Below are 19278 nucleotides of genomic sequence, written 5' to 3'. Positions count from 1 at the left end.
GGGGGGGGGGGGGTGTGTTATATTTCTGTTGGGTTGACTGTATAATTTTGGCATCATTTGGAGAGAATGATCCAATGATATAAGTAATGAGTTGCTTCTTGTTTGTACTCTAGCTTCAGTCTTCCCTTGGTAACTGAATCCACAGAGTACCTTCTCCTGATTCTGCCACTGACTTGACAATATGATAAGTTAAAAAAAGCTTAAGCTCTGTTGGCATCAAAATGCATGGGAGGCTGGGAGTGAATGTGGTTTTGGCTCTTTTTGTAAAGCAAATTGTAAAGCAAGTGTGGTCCAATTTTTGAATTCCTTTCCTTAACCTCACTAACAAGAGTTATCCGTTATGAGGCTATGTTTGGAAGGCAATAAAAGAAAAAATAAAATAAAATAAATAAAGAGAAAAACACATAAATTAAATATTATTCTCATCATTGCTTTTGTATTATTATTATTATTATTATTATTATTATTATTATAATAAACCTAAAAGGTAACTTGGCCTCTGCATTCAGATATTATGGGGTGAATTGACTGTCCCGCCCCTCATTAAAGGTTGAAATACTATCTCATTTGATGCTTTTATTAGGGTACCCATTGGCTCATGTGCTGGCCATCTCCCTTATTATTAGGGAAAAGAAGCCTAACTCTTAAGACAAATTTTGATTTTAATTTAATTCGGTTTAATGTTTTATTGGCTAGACTAATAGGCTATCTATTTGTCTATTATCGGGTTGTTATCAATTCGATTTCGGTTTTTCATAAATGGGAAAAGGTTGGGCATGCTACAAAGGTGCCCAATCTATGACACTCTCTCCCCTTGGGAAATTAGCCCAAACTCCTCCCATCCCAACCCCCAATTGGTTGAACTACTAGCATTTGCTAGCTCCAAGAACCTAGCGTTGTGCCAACCCTCTCCCATCATATATGTACATTAAAATAGGAGAAATAACACTCCTTGTCACACGGCCCTATGCCATTGTGGAAGCTAATGAGGGGGTGCACATGGGCATCAACAAGGGTGAACGACTGAGCGCATCCTTTTGCCCCCCTTCGTGTCTAGGTGGAAGGGCCGCACTACTAGAAAATATTCTATTGCCATTAAAAATAATGGAAACAATTGTTTTCTTTATGAGAAAAGACTGAGTGCACTACCAACATTACCATAAGCTAGCACCGTTGTGTCTATCCCACCCCCTTTGGTGTTGCCGGCTAGTTTACCGCACGTGGGCGGTGTGCCTATTCCTTTTCCCTTTTATTTATAATTTGTTTCAATTTTATCGGGTTTTCTGTTTACGCTCAATCTATTCGGTTGGTCTGGTCTAATTCGATTTTAAACCGGTTTCATAGAAGGCCAAACCAAAACTGTTAAGTATTCAGTTCCATCTGGTTTTCCTCCGGTTCGGCCGAAAATGGACACCCCTGGTGCCGCCCGCCCGCCCGCCCGCCCGCCAGCCGCCAGTAGAATACCGGTAGTATTCAACGGTCTATCCAACGACCAGAGTAAAAAACGCGGTCTCATCCTCTCAGAAGACTCAGAATTCAGGATGTAGGTGGAGGCTTCAAAGCAGAGATCAGCGCTTCTGCAAGAGAGAGAGAGAGAGAGAGAGAGAGAGAAAGAGAGATGGAGAGTAGTAATGCCTCTGGAGGTGCGCCAGTTGCAGCAACAGGACCGCCTGTGCATCCAGCAATTGCGCCACTGTCATTTTTGTTGGGGAGATGGAAAGGAGAAGGCGAAGGGGGTTTCCCCACCATCAACTCCTTCAAGTACGGGGAAGAAATTAACTTCTCTCACTCTGGAAAGGTAATCCCAATGAAACCTTTCTATAAAATCTCGATTTTTTGAATTTGGAACAACAGAACTCACATTGCATTTAGTACAATTGCATATAGTTTATTAATTTTTCAATTCCTTGGTGTTGGTGAGAGAAGCCGGTGATAGCGTATACCCAGAAAACTTGGAAATTGGGCTCTGGAGAGCCTATGCACGCAGAGAGTGGTTACTGGCGTCCGAAACCTAACGGGTCTATTGAAGTTGTAATTGCTCAAGCCACTGGTATCGTCGAAGTTCAGGTACTTTAATTCATTTTGATCATACCGTTATCAAAAAGATCAGAACTTGTAATAATTTTCTTTTTGGATGAATAAATAAATTTATACCCAAAGAGAAGAGAAAATACAACAGAAAAAGAGGCGGGGGGGGGGGAGCTTAAGCCAACAGGAAAAGCCAACCCCAGGGGGAACAAATCATAAAACAACCAAGAGAAAAACAACTGCCACCAACAACGCAGCACCAAACATTCAACAGCAGCAAGAACAACCAGCCACAGAGAACCCCGGGGGGGGGGGGAGCAAGGGAGGGGGAGGGATAGGCAGAAGGCTCCAGGAGGAGATGATGTGGTCATTTCTGAGAGAAAAGGGGATCGGAAGGAGTTCAGAGAGTGAATTTTTGAGGCAACATCAAAGAAGATGGCTTTCAAAATCCTCTCCGGGGAGCGGGAGTTGGAAGACCATCTACGAGTGTTACACTCCATCCAGAGGTGAGTAATTGTAGCAGAGAAGGCAAGCTTGTAATAATTGAATCATCAGTATTCAGTATTCGCAAAAGAACCGAGTATATAGCTGTAATTGTCTTTAAGCATGCTTTTTTCATATACTTTATGCCTTTTCCTTGAACCAATGAACCCACTCACTTTTTTAGGGTTTTTTTTTTTTTTTGGTTAATTATTTTCATCATGGTGAGGCATGCATGATCTGATGATCATCACTGCAATGCTAAGTGTGACATATCCAACTTGTTGGTCAAGTCCTACATAAGGCTACTGCTACATCAAGGGTGATCATGGGCCTTCTTTGATGTTTGGATTCTGTATCGGTTATTAAAACATTAGATTTTAAGACAAAAATTGAGAAAGGAAAATAAAAAATCTAGATTATAGAAGCAATGAAATCAATTAGATTAGTTTTCAGAAAATGAAGGATGATTTTGGAGGCCCTAGTTTTAGAGATAAAGGAATTAGAAGGTTAAAGTGAAATTCCAAGGTGTATGCACAATTCAATTGAGAGAAATATGGTTCTCTGTTTTGAGGTTTACGTGATTAGGACATAGGCATGGATAAGATCAGCTTAACAGAGAAAGAGATAAGAAGAAAATGAGAAGTGATTGAAATTGAGAAGTAGAATTAAGGTTCCAGTTCAAAAGCTAGGAACCGATGAACCAGTTGAACTTGGAGGCTACCGTTTCTAGAACTCGAGGATCAAGAGATACAAATTTGTACTAATTTATTGAGCCAAGATAACTAGAAGCACATGCACCTTCCTTCTTGAGAAACAGCATCACACCAATTTTTTAACCAAGCATGATAGCATCAATCCCATTGACATGCCCCACCCCCCCAAAAAAAAAAAAAGAGTTCAAGTATTCTGGCCATGCACAATCAATGAACAAAAATATTAGAAGTTGAGGTGAATGGGAAATGGAGAACCTATAATTTACCTAGTTAGCTTTCTGTTGTTTGTTTGAGTCTAATCATGAAGAGATATCTTGGTTTCTTGGGGAATCATGCATAAAGTAGGTCCTCTTATAATCAGTATTACATGGTAATCTGTTTTAGGTAATGATATTTTGAAGAACCAAGATGGTTTTTCAGTTCATAACAACAACTGCCTAACCTAATGATCTCTTACTAGTTACAATTAAAAAAAAAGTGCTTCCACCATGACTATTAATTATAAAAGGGCCTAATCTTTTCTTCAAAAAATATAACTAATGATCCTCTTGTTTGGACATTTAAATTGCATGAGTGGTCAAACCTTACGGAAATGAGCCTTGTTATAACCAATCTTCATTATTTCTCTTTTCCAGAAAGGCACATATGATGCTGGAAATAAAATTGTGAAGCTCCAAAGTGAACTTGTGGGTAATGCATCAAAGGTAATTTACATTTGGCATAGTGTATATTGTTGCGTGCTTCGATCTTACTGCCTTAGTAATGCCACAGATGCTTTGAATGCCTCATATGTGCTGATTGGTGGTAACTTCATACATATGTGGGAAAGGGTTCACTTGCTATATTTCTCCTTTTTTTTCGTGGGGATTGCAATTGGCTGGTGGGAGCATGAAGGCTTTTCCTTTGTAGTCCTTGTTTTGTTTTATTGCAGTTTCTGTATGTCCAAGTGTCAAGGTTGTATGTGTGCTAATTAGTAAACTGAAACTGCTGCATGCTGTCTTATTTGGCTTGACTCTTTCTGGCGTTGGCTTCCCCGGTCTACTCCATTAACCCAATGATTGCAATGTAAATTCCTAGAATTCATATAAGTAAAGAAGTCAGTTACTTGGAATGGGAAAAAAATGGAATTTATGGAGGAGATTGTGATGAACAGGAAATCTAGTCTTCCATTCTGTAAAACAGCTATTAGAATGGGTTATTGAGAAGTCCATGAAGATGAGGAATTCGCGAGGACCTCCTTCATTGGTATAGGCAGTGGTTGGTTGCCTTCTCAAATAAAAAAAGGAAAAAGGAAATGGAAAAGAAAGAAAAATGAAAAAAGCAAAAAAAATTTCCTTCACCAGTTGTTTGGTTGTCCAAGAATTGTTTAGTTATTCTCCACCTTTTCAGAGAGAGAGAGAGAGAGAGAGTGATTTTCTCTCAGTTTTTTCCTTATATAATAGGTGAGACACAATACCAGAGAGAGAAAGAGAGGCAGGTCTGATTAACTTTCTCTCAGTTTTTTCCTTATGTAATAGGCGAGACACAAAACCAGAGATAACCTTCCCCAAAGGCATCCCACCCCCCCTCCCGGTGTTCTCCCATTTTTCAACCAACCGATCATATGTCCCATTGTTGTCTCAATTATCCTTCCTTAAATCAAGAGGGGAAGCAACCAAACACAATATTTGACAAAGAAGCACAACCTCTATTATTTGGAAATGAGACAAGTGGAAAGGAATCAGCAAAGGCATGGACAATTACTCCCAAGAAGGTAGTTGCTAAACAAGAAGTCGCAATCAACTATGACTCAAGCAGTAGCGACAGAATCAATTGGAGAGGTACAATGAAACTTTACATAACAACAGGAGAAGTTAGGGACATGTACTTGAGGAATAAGAGGGAGTTTGTTAGATCTGCTTTAAGATAAATGCTTTTATTGTTGATTTACATTTTTTTTGCCCTTATTTAATAACTTTACTGCTTGAGCTTTTGGGATAAGCAGTTGTAACATGGTATCAGGGCAGGGAAGTCAAGTGTTTGATCCCTGGGAAGCGCAATGGGATTCCCTGATGCTTTCGGTGCAACGTAATGGTGTGTCACTTGCAAATTATGTTTTTTCTCCAATGAAACTGTGGAACATAAAACAGGTTGAACAAGTTTTTAGAAATGTTGGTACTAGAGAAAATGGATCTTTTTTCAGAAATTGAAAACAGAAAAAAGAAGAAGCAGATCATTGATGCATGAGGAGATGGAAAGGAAAGAAATTCTAAAGAAAATAATAGTTTTGGAAACCAAAAAGAATAAATATGTTGGCCGAGCTACTTGGTTGAAGTTAGGAGACCAAAATTTGAAGCCTTGAAAGAACTGTAGGTGAAAATAGAGGTGGAGAATAACTTTTATCAGTGGACTGTAGGTGAAAATAGAGGTGGCTGATGACAAAGTGGAAAAGACCCAAAGCCTTGAAAAAACTTTTGTAGAGGAGTTACTGGAAGTAGAGAAAAATAGAAAACCCTATGGCTTAGATAGAGACAAATGCTTTTCATAAATCATGTTGACATTATGTTAGAAAAGGACTTGGTGAAAGTTTTTGAGAAGGTTTACAAGAGGCCAAATGGGACAAAGCCTCAACTTGTACTTTGGTCATCTTAACTTCAGAAAAGGCCGGGGTGGATGAGGTAAAAAAAACTTAAATACAAATAAGCCTACTATCTAATTTGTACAAGTTGTATAAAATCATTGTCATGTGGATTGAACTGTGTCCTATGTTTGATAATTGGCTCTCACTGAGGTACTTTCATAATTGGCATCACATATTAGATTGTACTTTATTATAGAGTTCTCTGATTTGAGGATTTGAGTGGGTGTCCTGGAATAACATACAAGTTTGATTAAAAAAGGCATGGCATGTTCAATGGAGTGTTGTGGAGAAGTTACTTGAATCAATGCCTTGTATATGATTGGATTTTTTTTTTTTTTTTTTTCTATTTTGATTAATGGGTCTCCGGAAGGATACTTTCAAAGTTATTGAGATCTTCACCAAGGAGACACCTCCTCTCCATTCATTTTGGTTGGGCATGTATATTGAGTAATTTATGGATTTGATGATTAGGGAGTATTTGAAGGTTTTTAGGTGTTGTGATCCTAGACTGATAATACATAGGCAGAACTCTTATCCTTTTTGCCCCCATTCTGGACATAGATCCAATATTGATGCAGGCAAAGATCAGGAAATACAATATTAGCCTGTGGGTAATGGGCCAAAAGGGAATGGAGAAAACCCCAAACAGTATATACACATGCAGAGGGATTTAGGGACAAATTAAAATAAGCAAACAAAATGGATTGATCTGAAATTTGAACTGTGGGTCCTTTACACCCTACTAACCATGCGATTATAGAAAACACAAATCTCTGTCATTTCAAAGGGTGAAATTAGTGTCAGTTTTCAAGCTTGGACAATAACAGATGTGAGGTGAGAATAAAACCAGCTACTTAGTTAAGGAAAATTGAACCATTGATAAGAAATAAATTGCACAAAAAGGAACTTGAACTTCAAAACTAAACCCCATGGTTAAGAGTCACAGACTGATCTTATGGGCTCCACTAATTAAAAAATATAAACTTCTAATAATTAATCACTTCTGGATTTCTTTTATAAATAACAAATATAATTAACTGTGGAACATATCTAGTTTTTTGAACGGGCTTCCATTTTATGTTCCTACACCAATCCCCCACGGTTGAGTCACTTGACCATGAGACCTGTAGTGTTGAAGCACAATCTTCTCAGCAACCAACATTGATGTCAGTGATGAAGACTTCCAACACCCCTCAAACCACAGGAAAGAAGTCATCCACCATTGGCGCCTTCACATTGAACTCTATGTGCTCTTATATAGTAGGAACTTCCTCAGGCTGTTGCCCGACCTCTCAGAGAAGTTAGGCACTTGCTCCAGATCCCCTGTCACCAAACAACACTCAGTTTTGAGGGAAAGAAAAAAGTTGTAGCATAGACTCCATTTCCTCGACATTCAGTCTTAGGATGAAAGGTAGGCTCATCCTCTGTCAAACCTTGAAGAGCGATGAGTTTTCATCAATAGGGAACTTTCTTGAACTTAGTCTTTGTTGATGGCCCTGGTTTGCTGCTGCTGCTGCATTACCATGTCTTTCACTTCCGATATTCCTGATGTGTTTTTAATTATATCGATTGTTGCCTACTTTGTAAATGCATATGATGCATGAACTATTAGAATTTAATTCAATTGCTGTTAACATGGATCACTGATGAATACTGGGAGTAACCATTCTTGCTTTTCTTGGGCAGGTGAAAGAGATTACTCGAGTTTTCGAGGTGGCCGACAGCAATTTATCTTATGTTGTTCAGATGGCAACTAATTTGAACAACCTTCAACCTCATCTGAAGGCCCTGCTGAAGAAGATTTGATATAATTAAGCATTACTCAACCCCAAAATAAAGACTTCTTAGGACATGACTTCTTGCCTTGGTAAAAATTTCCTGTAAAAGCAAAATCCTTGTACTCAGTTATGTTATGTGACAAAATTACCATAAAATAAATTCGTAATAAAAATTTACTCTCTGTTGGAAAGGGAATTGTGGAAAGAAAACATGATTTTTTTTTATGGATTTTGGGTTGGTATTGGTTTTTTAATGGTTTCATATCAATTTTGGTCCGGTTTTCAGCTGATTCCATTATACCTCAAACCAATCAAAGCCAGCCCGATGGAGAATCAGTTTGGATTTATTCAGTTGGTTTTACCGGTTCAATTTATGGTTTGACACCCCTAGATCCAACACACTGGTTGGGATGAGGAATTCAAGGCAAGTAGCTAGATAATGCTCTTATATAAACGGGTTTGCACTCCTTCAAGGCAGTTGAAATTTCAGTATCGATCAGCCCATGCGTATTGTAGGAGAGTCATTTTTAATGCATGTGGCAGTCTTTTACGGTTGGAATGTGGTCGGCAGAAACCTGTATTATCTTGTTGATCTAACGTATTGCATATATGTAGAAAGATAATCCACCACACGTTCCTTATTATGCTTAAATCAGCTTGCTTAAATTACTTGAAGAAAGAAGAAATTTAAATGACTATTGTTAATTATCAAATGATAAACTAAAAGCTGACCGAGGCCATTTCTCAAAAATATCATATTGTGGATAAGATTAATGACTTCTCCAATCCCCTGAATCTCTTCCTCTAGTGTTGAGATAGTTCTTTCAGATCCAACATGTGCTTCAAGTTTTTTTCATCACTGTGTTTATTCAAAAAACAGATCAACAAGAACTGCCAATTAAAAGGATCATACGCACCAGCAACGAAAATAAATTCTGAATTTGTATGTTCACTTTGCAATGGGCTTAAACCCTCCAATTGGTTAAACCTTCAATTTGAAACTTCTGTTTTGATCTTATCCTTTATTGTGAGAAGGCATATATTTCCTTCACTGATTATGATGAAGTGAAGTTTCAGAGTACAGGGGTTTTCTACAGATTTCCACTTATTATGATGACTATGAAGGAAATGACAGTAATTCAACAAGGGCGGACCATACATGTTTCCATTTCTTTCAGGTTACAAAATCATTTTTCTTTTCAGGTTACCATACAGTATTTAAGAAGCAGAATATCTCCAAAAAAAAAAAAAAAAATTATGCCAAACCTAGAATCAAGTTTAAAAAACAAAATCGTTACAATACATACATGTCTTCATAATCAACTCCATTAATCAATGAATCATGTCCCAAGCCTTTATCTATATTTGCATCTCCCCGTTATCCTCCTCATAAAGAGGGGAAGAATATAATTTCCCCCAATCGGCTCCCTTCAAAATAGGTAAGGCGCCTTCCATCTCACCATTCTCCAACTCCTCTTCAATAGATATAATATTCTTCCCATTTTCCAAAGGCACTCCCTCCACCTCCTCAAAATTTAAATTTAAAATCAAGTCAACACGAATTGGCCGATCTCCTTCCAAAATCGTCTCCCTCATAACAAAATTGGTAGTAACAGATTTGGAAGATATGTCCTTCCACATCAAGAAGATTTGGTGGAATATTCTCCCCATCTCTCAAATGGATCGAAACCGTCCTCCTTTATCACAATTCAAAATCGAATTCAAATTTTAAGAAACCAAGTCAAAACCAGCTGGCCAATCTCTTTCCAAAATCTCCTCCTTCACAACAGATTTTGAAATAACCAAATTGGGAGCAATCTTATCACTAAAAAGATTTGATAATCATGTTCCACCATTTAAACTTCATTCCAAAATTGAATTTCAACACAAAAAAGGAAAATCCAGATTTGGACACAAATGACTACCAAACACAGCATTAATTCACAATGCGATGACTAGAAAATCTAATATGTCTATTTGCAATCCCAGAGTTTTTATTTCTCTCCTTTAATTAAATTTTCTTCCATAGAAAACAAATAAATAAATAAGAAAGAGATGGATTGAGACCTAATCTCTGTGTTTACCAAAGTAGTAAGTCTCTAATTAGAAAAATAAGATGGAGAGATTTAGGGATGGGAGAGATTTTAGAGACAGAGAGACCGGGATCCACTGGTGGAATGTGAGAGGATGTGTGAAGTTATATCAATATTTTATATTGTGGGCTTCTTTTCGCCTATATATAGAATGGAATACAACAGGTGTGGTATAGTGTTCATCTTTAAGAGATAGAGAGAGGAGGGTGTGATATAGTTTTGCAGGATGGGTTCTAAGGCTGCCCTTGTCCCTAATCTCCTTGTTTATTTAGTGTTTATTGTTCTCATATTATCTTCTGTGCAATCAGGTACGTCACTTTCTTTCTCATCACACGAACACATCACATATGCAGAGATGGAGAGGAAGCAAGACTGATTCTGGATTTTTTTTTTTAATTTTTTTTATGCAGCTAGGGAAATGGAGGGAAGTGAAAATGATAAGAAAGTGGGAGCAAATTGCTGGCCATGCCGCAGTGACCTACAAGCATGCACCCTTTTATGTTTCAAAGAGAAGCAAATCACTGGTCGTAAATGCCAAATAGAGCGTGAAAACGGGGGCCAAGCCAACTGTTGTTGCTACTGATGAGAACAAGAAGATGATGGGGGACCCGTGTATTGAATAAATCTTATCATGAACAAATAAATTAATAATGAGCCCTAATGGCTTGTCAACCTTTCTTGAATCTTTTACTGTGTTGTTGTTGTTGTTGTTTTTTTTTTTTTTTTTTTTTTGAAAAATCAGCGAAAAGAAAGATAATACCATTAGATAGCATAACTTATATTACATGTTAGGTCCGTTTTAAATATGGCCTTTCCACCAGTTAAAGCCTCATGGGCCATATATTTTAGCACTTCTAATAATCTATTAGTAGATAACAGATAAAACCTAGGAGCAATGGGGTAGATATCCATCTCATCGGTTAAGATAATTAGGGTTCGAGGCTATAAGGTTAAAAGTTTTTCCAGTTCTTTTTTTGTGTTATTTTCTATGGCATGGACTGTTATGTATTTGATTTCAAGCAAATTTTGTAGTCAACTTGGGTAGGTCAAAGAAAAATGAAGAAAATAAAAACATATTCATGCAAGACGTCCTCAGACGAAGAAGAAGATGATTCACTATGTTGGAAGAAAGGTTATAGTGGAAATCTCTCAAGAACATCCAAATCAGAGCAAAAAACTCTAGCCCATAAATCCTAACACGAAAATCCCCAAATCTTTCCTTCCTTACATAACAAGACATACAATAGGGGAATCAACCGGTTGAGTTGGGCCGGTCTCGACCAGGCTTAATCGGGCTTGACAACTTGGAAACCTTGCACCGTGAACATTCATTTAAATAAATGAGCCTAACTTTAGGGTGCATGATACGGTTTATAATCGGGCTTGTCGGTGAATGAGCCTAACTTTAGGGTGCATGATACGGTTTATAATCGGGCTTGTCGGTGACGGGCTATATTCTGACTTTCTTAAACGGGTCTTAACGGGTCCTTAACCAGGCTACGAACCTATTTAAGTCTAAACAGACTCTAAATATGTCTATCCTAAAATTCTTTTCTTAAGTTGGTTGAATGCCTATAAATATTTGAGGCAAATCCTTAATAAAAAAATAAATAAATGATATGAGATTATTGTTGTTCTTACAAAGAAAAATAAGAGATTATGACCTTTATAACTTACAAAATAAAGCTTAATTAAATCAAATCTTATTAAAATGTAAAGGGTAACAAAGCTTAATTTGTTTCTTACTAGTAGTTGCAAAACAAGGAATTTTATGTTGTATTAAAGGGGGTCGGACTACAACGAGTTGGTTCAATCCGGACATATAAACATGTCAGTTATGTCGGGCACCCGACAAGCTAGCTACTTGCATCGTGAAAGCTTGTGTTAATAAACGTGTTGGGCTCATTATTAATCGGGTAGGTCAAGGTCTGGCCATAAAAGTGTCGGGCTTGGTCAAGCCTACTAGTGCGGGCTTATAATTGACACCCCTAATATATAGTACATACTCCTTCAAGTCAGGTCGATCCAGTAAGTTGTGGCCGGTTGGGTTGTACTGTAATCGGTCTGACACCTTTGCAACCATCACAGACCTAAAAAAAAAAAAACTTATTCAAGTTGCCAGCAAAATATTTTGGAGTGTGAAAATCTTCAAAATAGGTCCAGAATTTGAGACAAACATAACATCTATAAAAGACCTATGGTCCAACTAGAATGACAACCCAAAGGCTATCGCAAGCCATCCCAACTCAAGGAAAGGCAGCCAAGGGAAGGAGGGGGAACTCAAACTCCAGATGTGCCAAATAGAAGACTACTTCAACAAGTAATTCCTAACCAATTGCGCTCAACATCTATTGACAATACACAAAATTTCAATGAAAGCCAAAGTCCCTCAATCTATGGACTTTTTTGTATAGAGGATGACCATATGAAATTTCACCTGGTCATACCACCAGCTAAAGCCACAACTCTCTCTTGTAAGGGTGTTGAAATTTGTTGGACCAATCGAAACCACCATAAGAGTCCGAATCGATTCTCTTCTTGGTTGGGTTGGGTTTTTGAAAATAGGTATGAAATCAAAAAGCAATTGAAATCTTAAAAAAAAAAAAAAAAAAAAAAAAAAAAAAAAAATTATTACATAAAGGCTAACAGAAATGCACAATAAAACATCCACTCAGGAATCATTTTTACTCAAATCCAATTCCAACTTCAATTTATCGAGTAGTTTTTGGGTTGACCCAGTATTAAATAAAATAGGGAAATTTACATCCACCACCCCTTTTGCCCTAATTACATCACCGCCCCCCCCCCTCTCGTTTCGTTTCTTACTTTAAACCTAAAAAACTAACACCGTTTCACTTGTGTTAATTTCGAATTTAAAAATACCTAACTACCCTTCTTACCTGTTTTACACTTTTAACACATTTTGCACATTAAAAAAAATCCCAAATCCCAACCCTAACTGAACATTACCTTTTTCAACAAAGGAGAGGTGCTCTTCCTTCTGGGAGCCTCCGCCAAAAACATATACCCATAAATCTAGGATTTTGATTATTTGAGGTTCAGATTCTTAGGCATACAGAAGCTACACGACCCAAGACACAAAAAAAGAAACAGAGACACAGATAGATACCAACAATCACCACCATCCATACATCACTTGGGTGTATCTATCCTTGAGCCACCTATAGCTCTTCCTCAAGGAACCCTTCACTTTCCCTTCCACATAATAGACCTTGTAGCTAGCAACCAACCCTGTTCTTCCTCCGCAGCTCATGATCATTAAAGCTCCAACCTATTGAGGATCCAAGACTGCTCTTGGTTTTCTTGACCTTCAACTCTTTGCCCATCTGGGTCTGTGGTATAGAAGAAGAGGCATAAGAAGTACTATGAGATCTAAAATCATGCATACCATTAGCAATGGATCTACCTCCATAGTAGTTCTCTATTTGCATCCTCCTATCCCCACGACTTAGATCTGTAATCTTCCATGATTACGAACAAAAGAAAGACAAAAAGATGTGAAAAACTTAGGAGTTTGAAATGAAAATGGAGAAAAAGAGAGAAGAGAGACACAGGAAGAAATCCATCCCCCTGTTTCACTGAAACAACTTGATGTTCACTGGACCTTCTGTTTGATAAGGAATCACATACCAAGTTGGAAATCCTAAGCCCTAAAGTGTTTGCTCTTCCGTAGGTTGTAGAAATAAAGAAGAGTATTATGGGGGTTTTAAAAAAAAATTGGGTTCAAGTTAACACAAAAAACCTCAAACCGGTGAAATAGTATTAATAAAACGAGAGGGGGTAATGTAATTGGGGCAAAAGCGATGAGTGGTGGATGTAAATTTCTCAATAAAATAAAGTCAAACCAAACTAAACCAAGATTAAACTTCATCTGGGCTGAAAGTTTATATGTGAACAACGAACCGGACATTGGCATGTGTCGACTCTTTCACAAAATTTCAGGTCAATACAAGCCTCCAAGATCTCTTTTTCTTTTTCTTTTGTTTCACATTCTCAGCTCAAAGCCCATAACCTTCCATTGTTACTTTCCTTTCCTCTCCGCCATATCCACTGTATTCGTCTTCGCCTCTTCTGTGACGATTCAATTTTCGACGACACCCAAAAGAAAGAGGGAAGTCCGATCTCCCTCCATTGATCACTCACACTTCCTTCTCTTTCTCTGGCACCGGGTTCAAGAAAAGGCCAATTTTGTGCAGTTCTATCCCCAAGGTACTTTTTTTCTCTCTCTATCTCTCAGGTTGCAGTAGGAGTCAAGGGTTTTTAATAATATAAATATTATCAGTGTCTATTTCATCCAGAAGATTTTCTTTTATGTGGGTTCTATGTTTGAACTCTGCTTATAATTTTCCTTTTTTTCTTTTTTCTTCCTTTTTGGGTATTTTTAGGGAAGACCCCAATATGAGGCCTACGTCGCTTCATTCAAATTTGAAGAAGTTAAATCAAAACCAGCTGGCGGATCTCCTTCCAAAATCTCCTCTTTCATAACAGATTTGGAAATAACCAAATTGGGAGCAATCTTATCATTAAAAAAATTTGATAATCATGTTCCAACATTTAGGGCCCATTTGATAACGTTTCTACCGTTTCTGTTTCTGTTTCAAGAAACGACAGAAATATAAATTTTCATTTCTAGAAACAGAAACGGAATTGAAGGTGTTTGATAAGTCATGTTTTTAGAAGTCAATAGTAACCAATGAAAGAATGGCCACAAGTCATTTCTAGAAACAACGAAACAATTGGGTCGTTTCTTGAAGCATTAATAAGTAAAAATTTCTATTTCTGAAAATAAGTGAAACGGAACAGTTTTATCAAACGCTTTTTACTCCGTTTCTGCTGTTTCTGGAAACAGAAACGACAGAAATATGTTTCTTGAAACGTTATCAAACATGCCCTTAAATTTCATTACAAAATGGAATTTCAACACAAAAAAGGAAAATCCAGATTTTGACACAAATGACTACCAAACACAACATTAATTTACAATGCGAAGACTAGAAAATCTAATATGTCTATTTGCAATCCCCGAGTTTTTATTTCTCTCCTTTAATTAAATTTTTTTCTTCCATAGAAAACAAATAAACAAATAAGAAAGAGATGGATTGAGACCTACTCTCTGTGTTTACCAAAGAGGTGATCTTTTTTTTTTTTTAAGGCAAGAAAATCTACTCTCTTTAAGTCTCTAATTGTAAAAATGGGATGGAGAGATTTAGGGATGGGAGAGATTTTAGAGACAGAGAGACCGGGATCCATTGGTGGAATGTGAGAGGATGTGTGAAGTTATATCTGTATTTTATGTTGTGGGCTTCTTTTCCCCTATATATAGAATGGAATACAACAGGTGTGGTATAGTGTTCATCTTTAAGAGATAGAGAGAGGGGGGTGTGATATAGTTTTGCAGGATGGGTTCTAAGGCTGCCCTTTTCCCTAATCTCCTTGTTTATTTAGTGTTTATTGTTCTCATATTATCTTCTGTGCAATCAGGTACGTCACTCTCTTTCTCATCACACATACACGTCACATATGCAGACATGGAGAGGAAGCAAGACTGATTCTGGATTTTTTTTTTTATTTTTTTTTTATTATTATTTTTTTTTTATGCAGCTAGGGAAATGGAGGGAAGTGAAAATGATGAGAAAGTGGCACCAAATTGCTGGCAATGCCGCGGTGACCTAGAAGGATGCACCCTTTTATGTTTCAGAGAGGGGCGAATGACTGGTCGTAAATGCCAAATAGAGCGTGCAAACGGGGGCCAAGCCAACTGTTGTTGCAACTGATGAGAACAAGAACATGATGGGGGACACATGTCTTGAATTACTCTTCTCATGAACAAATAAATTAATAATGAGCCTATTGGCTATCAACCTTTCTTGAATCTTTTACTCTGTGTTGTTTTTTTTTTTTTTTTTTTTTGGAAAATCAGCGAAAAGAAAGATAATACCATTGGTATTAGATAGCATAACTTATATTACATGTTAGGTCCGTTTTAAATATGGTCTTCCTACCAGCTAAAGCCTCATGGGCCATATATTTTAGCACTTCTAATAATCTATTAGTAGATAACAGACAAAACCTAGGAGCAATGGGGTAGATATCCATCTCATCGGTTAAGATAATTAGGGTTCGAGGCTATAAGGTTAAAAGTTTTTCTAGTTCTTTTTTTGTGTTATTTTCTATGGCATGGACCAATGTTATGTATTTGATTTCAAGAAAATTTTGTAGTCAACTTGGGTAGGTCAAAGAAAAATGAAGAAAATAAAAACATATTCACGCAAGACGTCCTCAGACGAAGAAGAAGATGATTCACCATCTCGATCGGGCTTAATCGAGCTTGACCACTGAGAAGCCTTGTACCGTGAACACCCGTTTAAGTAAATGAGCTTAGCTTCAGGGGGCATGGTACGGTTTATAATTGGGCTTGTCGGTGTCGGGCTTTAATCGGATTTTCTTAAACGGGTCTTAACCGGGCCTTAACTAGGCTACATACCTATTTAAGTCTAAACAGACTCTAAATATGTCTACCCTATCTTTTCTTAAGTTGGTTGGATGCCCATAAATATTTGAGGCAAATCCTTAATAAAAAAAGATAAATGATATGAGATTATGGTTGTTCTTACAAAGAAAAATAAGAGATTATGACATTTACAACTTACAAAATAAAGCTTAATTAAATCAAATATTATTACAAAGCAAAGGATAACAAAGCTTAATTTGTTTCTTACTAGTAGTGGCAAAACAAGGAATTTTATGTAGTATTAAAGGGGGTCGGACTACAACGAGTTGATTCAATCCGGGCATATAAACATGTCGGTTATGTCGGGCACCCAACAAGCTAGCTACTTGCACCGCGAAAGCCTATTTAATAAACGTGTTGGGCTCATTATTAATCGGGCAGGTCAAGGTCTGGCCATAAAAATGTCGGGCTTGGTCAGGCCTACTAGTGCGGGCTCATAATTGACACCCCTAATATATAATACATACTCCTTCAAGTCAGGTCGATCCAGTAAGTCGTGGCCGGTTGGGTTGTACTGTAATCGGTCCGACACCTTTGCAACCATCACATACCTAAAAAAAAAATCTTATTCAAGTTGCCAGCAAAATATGTTGGAGTGTGAAATTCTTCAAAATAAGTCAAAAATTTGAGACAAACATAACACCTATAAATGACCTATGGTCCAATTAGAATGACAACTTGAAGGCTATCGTAAGCCATCCCAACTCAAGGAAGGGCAACCAAGGGAAGGAGGGGGGACTCAAACTCCAGATGTGCCAGATAGAAGACTACTTCGACAAGTAATTCCTAACCAATTGCGCTCAACATCTATTGACAATACTCAAAAATTCAATGAAAGCCAAAGTCCCTCAATCTATGGATTTTGTTGTATAGAGGATGACCATATGAAATTTCACCTGGTCATACCACCAGCTAAAGCTGCAACTCTCTCTTGTAAGGGTGTTGAAATTTGTTGGACCAATTGAAACCACCACAAGAGTCCGAATCGATTCTCTTCTTGGTTGGGTTGGGTTTTTGAAAATAGGTATGAAATCAAAATCCATCAAAACAAAAAAGCAATTGAAATCTAAAAAAAAAAAAGGATAGACAAGCTGAAAATTTGTTCGATTTAGATTGTTTTTAAATATAGAAAGGAAATAATTGTTTCCTATGAAGAATGCAGTTCCTACACCATCATAAAGGCTAATAGAAATGCACAATAAAACATCCATCGAGGAATCATTTTTACTCAAATCCAATTCCAACTTCAATTTATCGAGTAGTTTTTGGGTTGACCCAGTATTAAATAAAATAGAGAAATTTATATCCACCACCCCTTTTGCCCCAATTACATCACCCCCCCCTCTCTCGTTTCGTTTCTTACTTTAAACCTAAAAAACTAACACCGTTTCACTTGTGTTAATTTCGAATTTAAAAATACCCAACTACCCTTCCTTCCTGTTTTACATTTTTAACACATTTTGAACCTTAAAAAAAAATCCCAAATCCCAACCCTAACTGAACATTACCTTTTTCAACAAAGGAGAGGTGCTCTTCCTTCTGGGAGCCTCCGTTGAAAACAGATACCCATAAATCTAGGATTTTGATGATTTGAGGTTCAAATTCTCAGGCATACAGAAGCTACACGACCCAAAACACAAAAAAAGAAACAGAGACACAAATAGATACCAACAATCACCACCATCCATACATCACTTGGGTGTATCTATCATTGAGCCTCCTATAGCTCTTCCTCAAGGAACCCTTCACTTTCCCTTCCACATAATAGACCTTGTAGCTAGCAACCAACCCTCTTCTTCCTCTGCAGCTCATGATCATTAAAGCTCCAACCTATTGAGGATCCAAGACTGCTCTTGGCTTTCTTGACCTTCAACTCTTTGCCCATCTGGGTCTGTGGCACAGAAGAAGAGGCATAAGAAGTACTATAAGATCTAAAATCATGCATACCATTAGCAGTGGATCTTCCTCCATAGTAGTTCTCTATTTGCATCCTCCTATTCCCATATGACTTAGATCTGTAATCTTCCATGATTACAGACAAAAGAAAGATGGAAAGTTGTGAAAAACTTCTGAGTTTGAAATGGAAGTGGAGGAAAAGAGAGAAGAGAGACACGGAAGAAATCCATCCCCCTATTTCGTTGTAACAATTTGATGTTCATTGGACCTTCTGTTCAATGAGGAATCATAGACCAAGTTGGAAATCCTAAGCCCTAAAGTGTTTGCTCTTCTGTAGGTTGTAGAAATAAAGAAGGGTATTATGGGGGTTTTAAAAAAATTGGGTTCAAGTTAACGCAAAAAACCTCAAACTGGTGAAATGGTGTTAATAAAACGAGAGGAGGGTAATGTAATTGGGGCAAAAGCGAGGAGTGGTTGATGTAAATTTCTCAATAAAACCAAATCAAACCAAATCAAACCAAACTAAACCAAGATTAAACTTCATCCGGGCTGAAAGTTTACATGTGAACAACGAGCCGGACATTGGCACGTGTTGACCCTTTCACAAAATTTCAGGTCAATACAAGCCACCAAGATCTCTTTTTCTTTTTCTTTTGTTTCACATTCTCAGCTCAAAACCCCAAACCTTCCATTGTTACTTTCCTTTCCTCTCCGCCATATCCACTGTATTCGTCTTCGTCTCTTCTGTGACGATTCAATTATCGACGACACCCAGAAGAAAGAGGGAAGTCCGATCTCCCTCCCTACATTGATCACTCACACTTCCTTCTCTTTCTCTGGCACCGGGTTCAAGAAAAGGCCAATTTTGTGCAGTTCTATCCCCAAGGTACTCTTTTTCTCTCTCTATCTCTCAGGTTGCAGTAGGAGTCAAGGGTTTTTAATAATATAAATATATCAGTGTCTATTTTCATCCAGAAGATTTTCTTTTATGTGGGTTCTATGTTTGAACTCTGCTTATAATTTTCCTTTTTTTTTTTTTTTTCTTTCTTTTTGGGTATTTTTAGGGAAGACTCCAATAGGAGGCCTACGTCGCTCCTTTCATTGTAACTTTTTTTTTTTTTTGGGGGGGGGGGGG

General features: G+C 37.5%; 3 protein-coding genes, 1 long non-coding RNA gene and 1 pseudogene across 8 annotated transcripts in view; 4 read left to right on the top strand and 1 right to left on the bottom strand.

The window, feature by feature from the left end:
* Nucleotides 1-1505: 1505 nt before the first annotated feature.
* Nucleotides 1506-7827, top strand: LOC122059278 (UPF0678 fatty acid-binding protein-like protein At1g79260). Its single transcript, XM_042621983.1, has 4 exons — nucleotides 1506-1798; nucleotides 1927-2067; nucleotides 3860-3928; nucleotides 7531-7827. The coding sequence occupies exons 1-4, from the start codon at nucleotides 1619-1621 to the stop codon at nucleotides 7648-7650; spliced, it is 510 nt and encodes a 169-aa protein (XP_042477917.1). The 5' UTR covers nucleotides 1506-1618; the 3' UTR covers nucleotides 7651-7827.
* Nucleotides 7828-9717: 1890 nt separating this feature from the next.
* On the top strand, nucleotides 9718-10398 carry LOC122060258. The gene is made up of 2 exons (XR_006134289.1): nucleotides 9718-10023; nucleotides 10126-10398. It is a non-coding gene; the product is annotated as an uncharacterized LOC122060258 (long non-coding RNA).
* Nucleotides 10399-13524: 3126 nt separating this feature from the next.
* LOC122059480 lies at nucleotides 13525-15608 on the top strand. Of its 2 annotated transcripts, none has more exons than XM_042622269.1 (2): nucleotides 13525-13945; nucleotides 15338-15608. In XM_042622269.1, the coding sequence occupies exons 1-2, from the start codon at nucleotides 13540-13542 to the stop codon at nucleotides 15508-15510; spliced, it is 579 nt and encodes a 192-aa protein (XP_042478203.1). In that variant the 5' UTR covers nucleotides 13525-13539; the 3' UTR covers nucleotides 15511-15608. The 2 variants fall into 2 exon arrangements, 1 of the variants encoding a protein (XP_042478203.1); XR_006134062.1 differs by lacking the exon at nucleotides 13525-13945 and adding an exon at nucleotides 14563-15217.
* Nucleotides 15609-17858: 2250 nt separating this feature from the next.
* Nucleotides 17859-18366, bottom strand: LOC122059297 (annotated as a pseudogene).
* Nucleotides 18367-18787: 421 nt separating this feature from the next.
* The window catches only part of LOC122059958 (methionine aminopeptidase 2B-like), an 18115-nt gene continuing 17624 nt past the window's right edge, over nucleotides 18788-19278 (top strand). For 2 of the 4 annotated variants that reach the window (XM_042623057.1, XM_042623056.1), the window contains exon 1: nucleotides 18788-19029. The gene's annotated coding sequence lies outside the window, so the exon portion shown is untranslated. The remainder of the gene's footprint in view (nucleotides 19030-19278) is intronic. The other 2 variants (XM_042623059.1, XM_042623058.1) reach the window with 1 other exon arrangement.

This window comes from Macadamia integrifolia, chromosome 13 (assembly GCF_013358625.1).
Source record: "Macadamia integrifolia cultivar HAES 741 chromosome 13, SCU_Mint_v3, whole genome shotgun sequence".
Classification (NCBI taxonomy): domain Eukaryota; kingdom Viridiplantae; phylum Streptophyta; class Magnoliopsida; order Proteales; family Proteaceae; genus Macadamia; species Macadamia integrifolia.
Note: the sequence above shows the minus strand (reverse complement) of the source record. Positions and strands in the feature narration are given on the sequence as shown.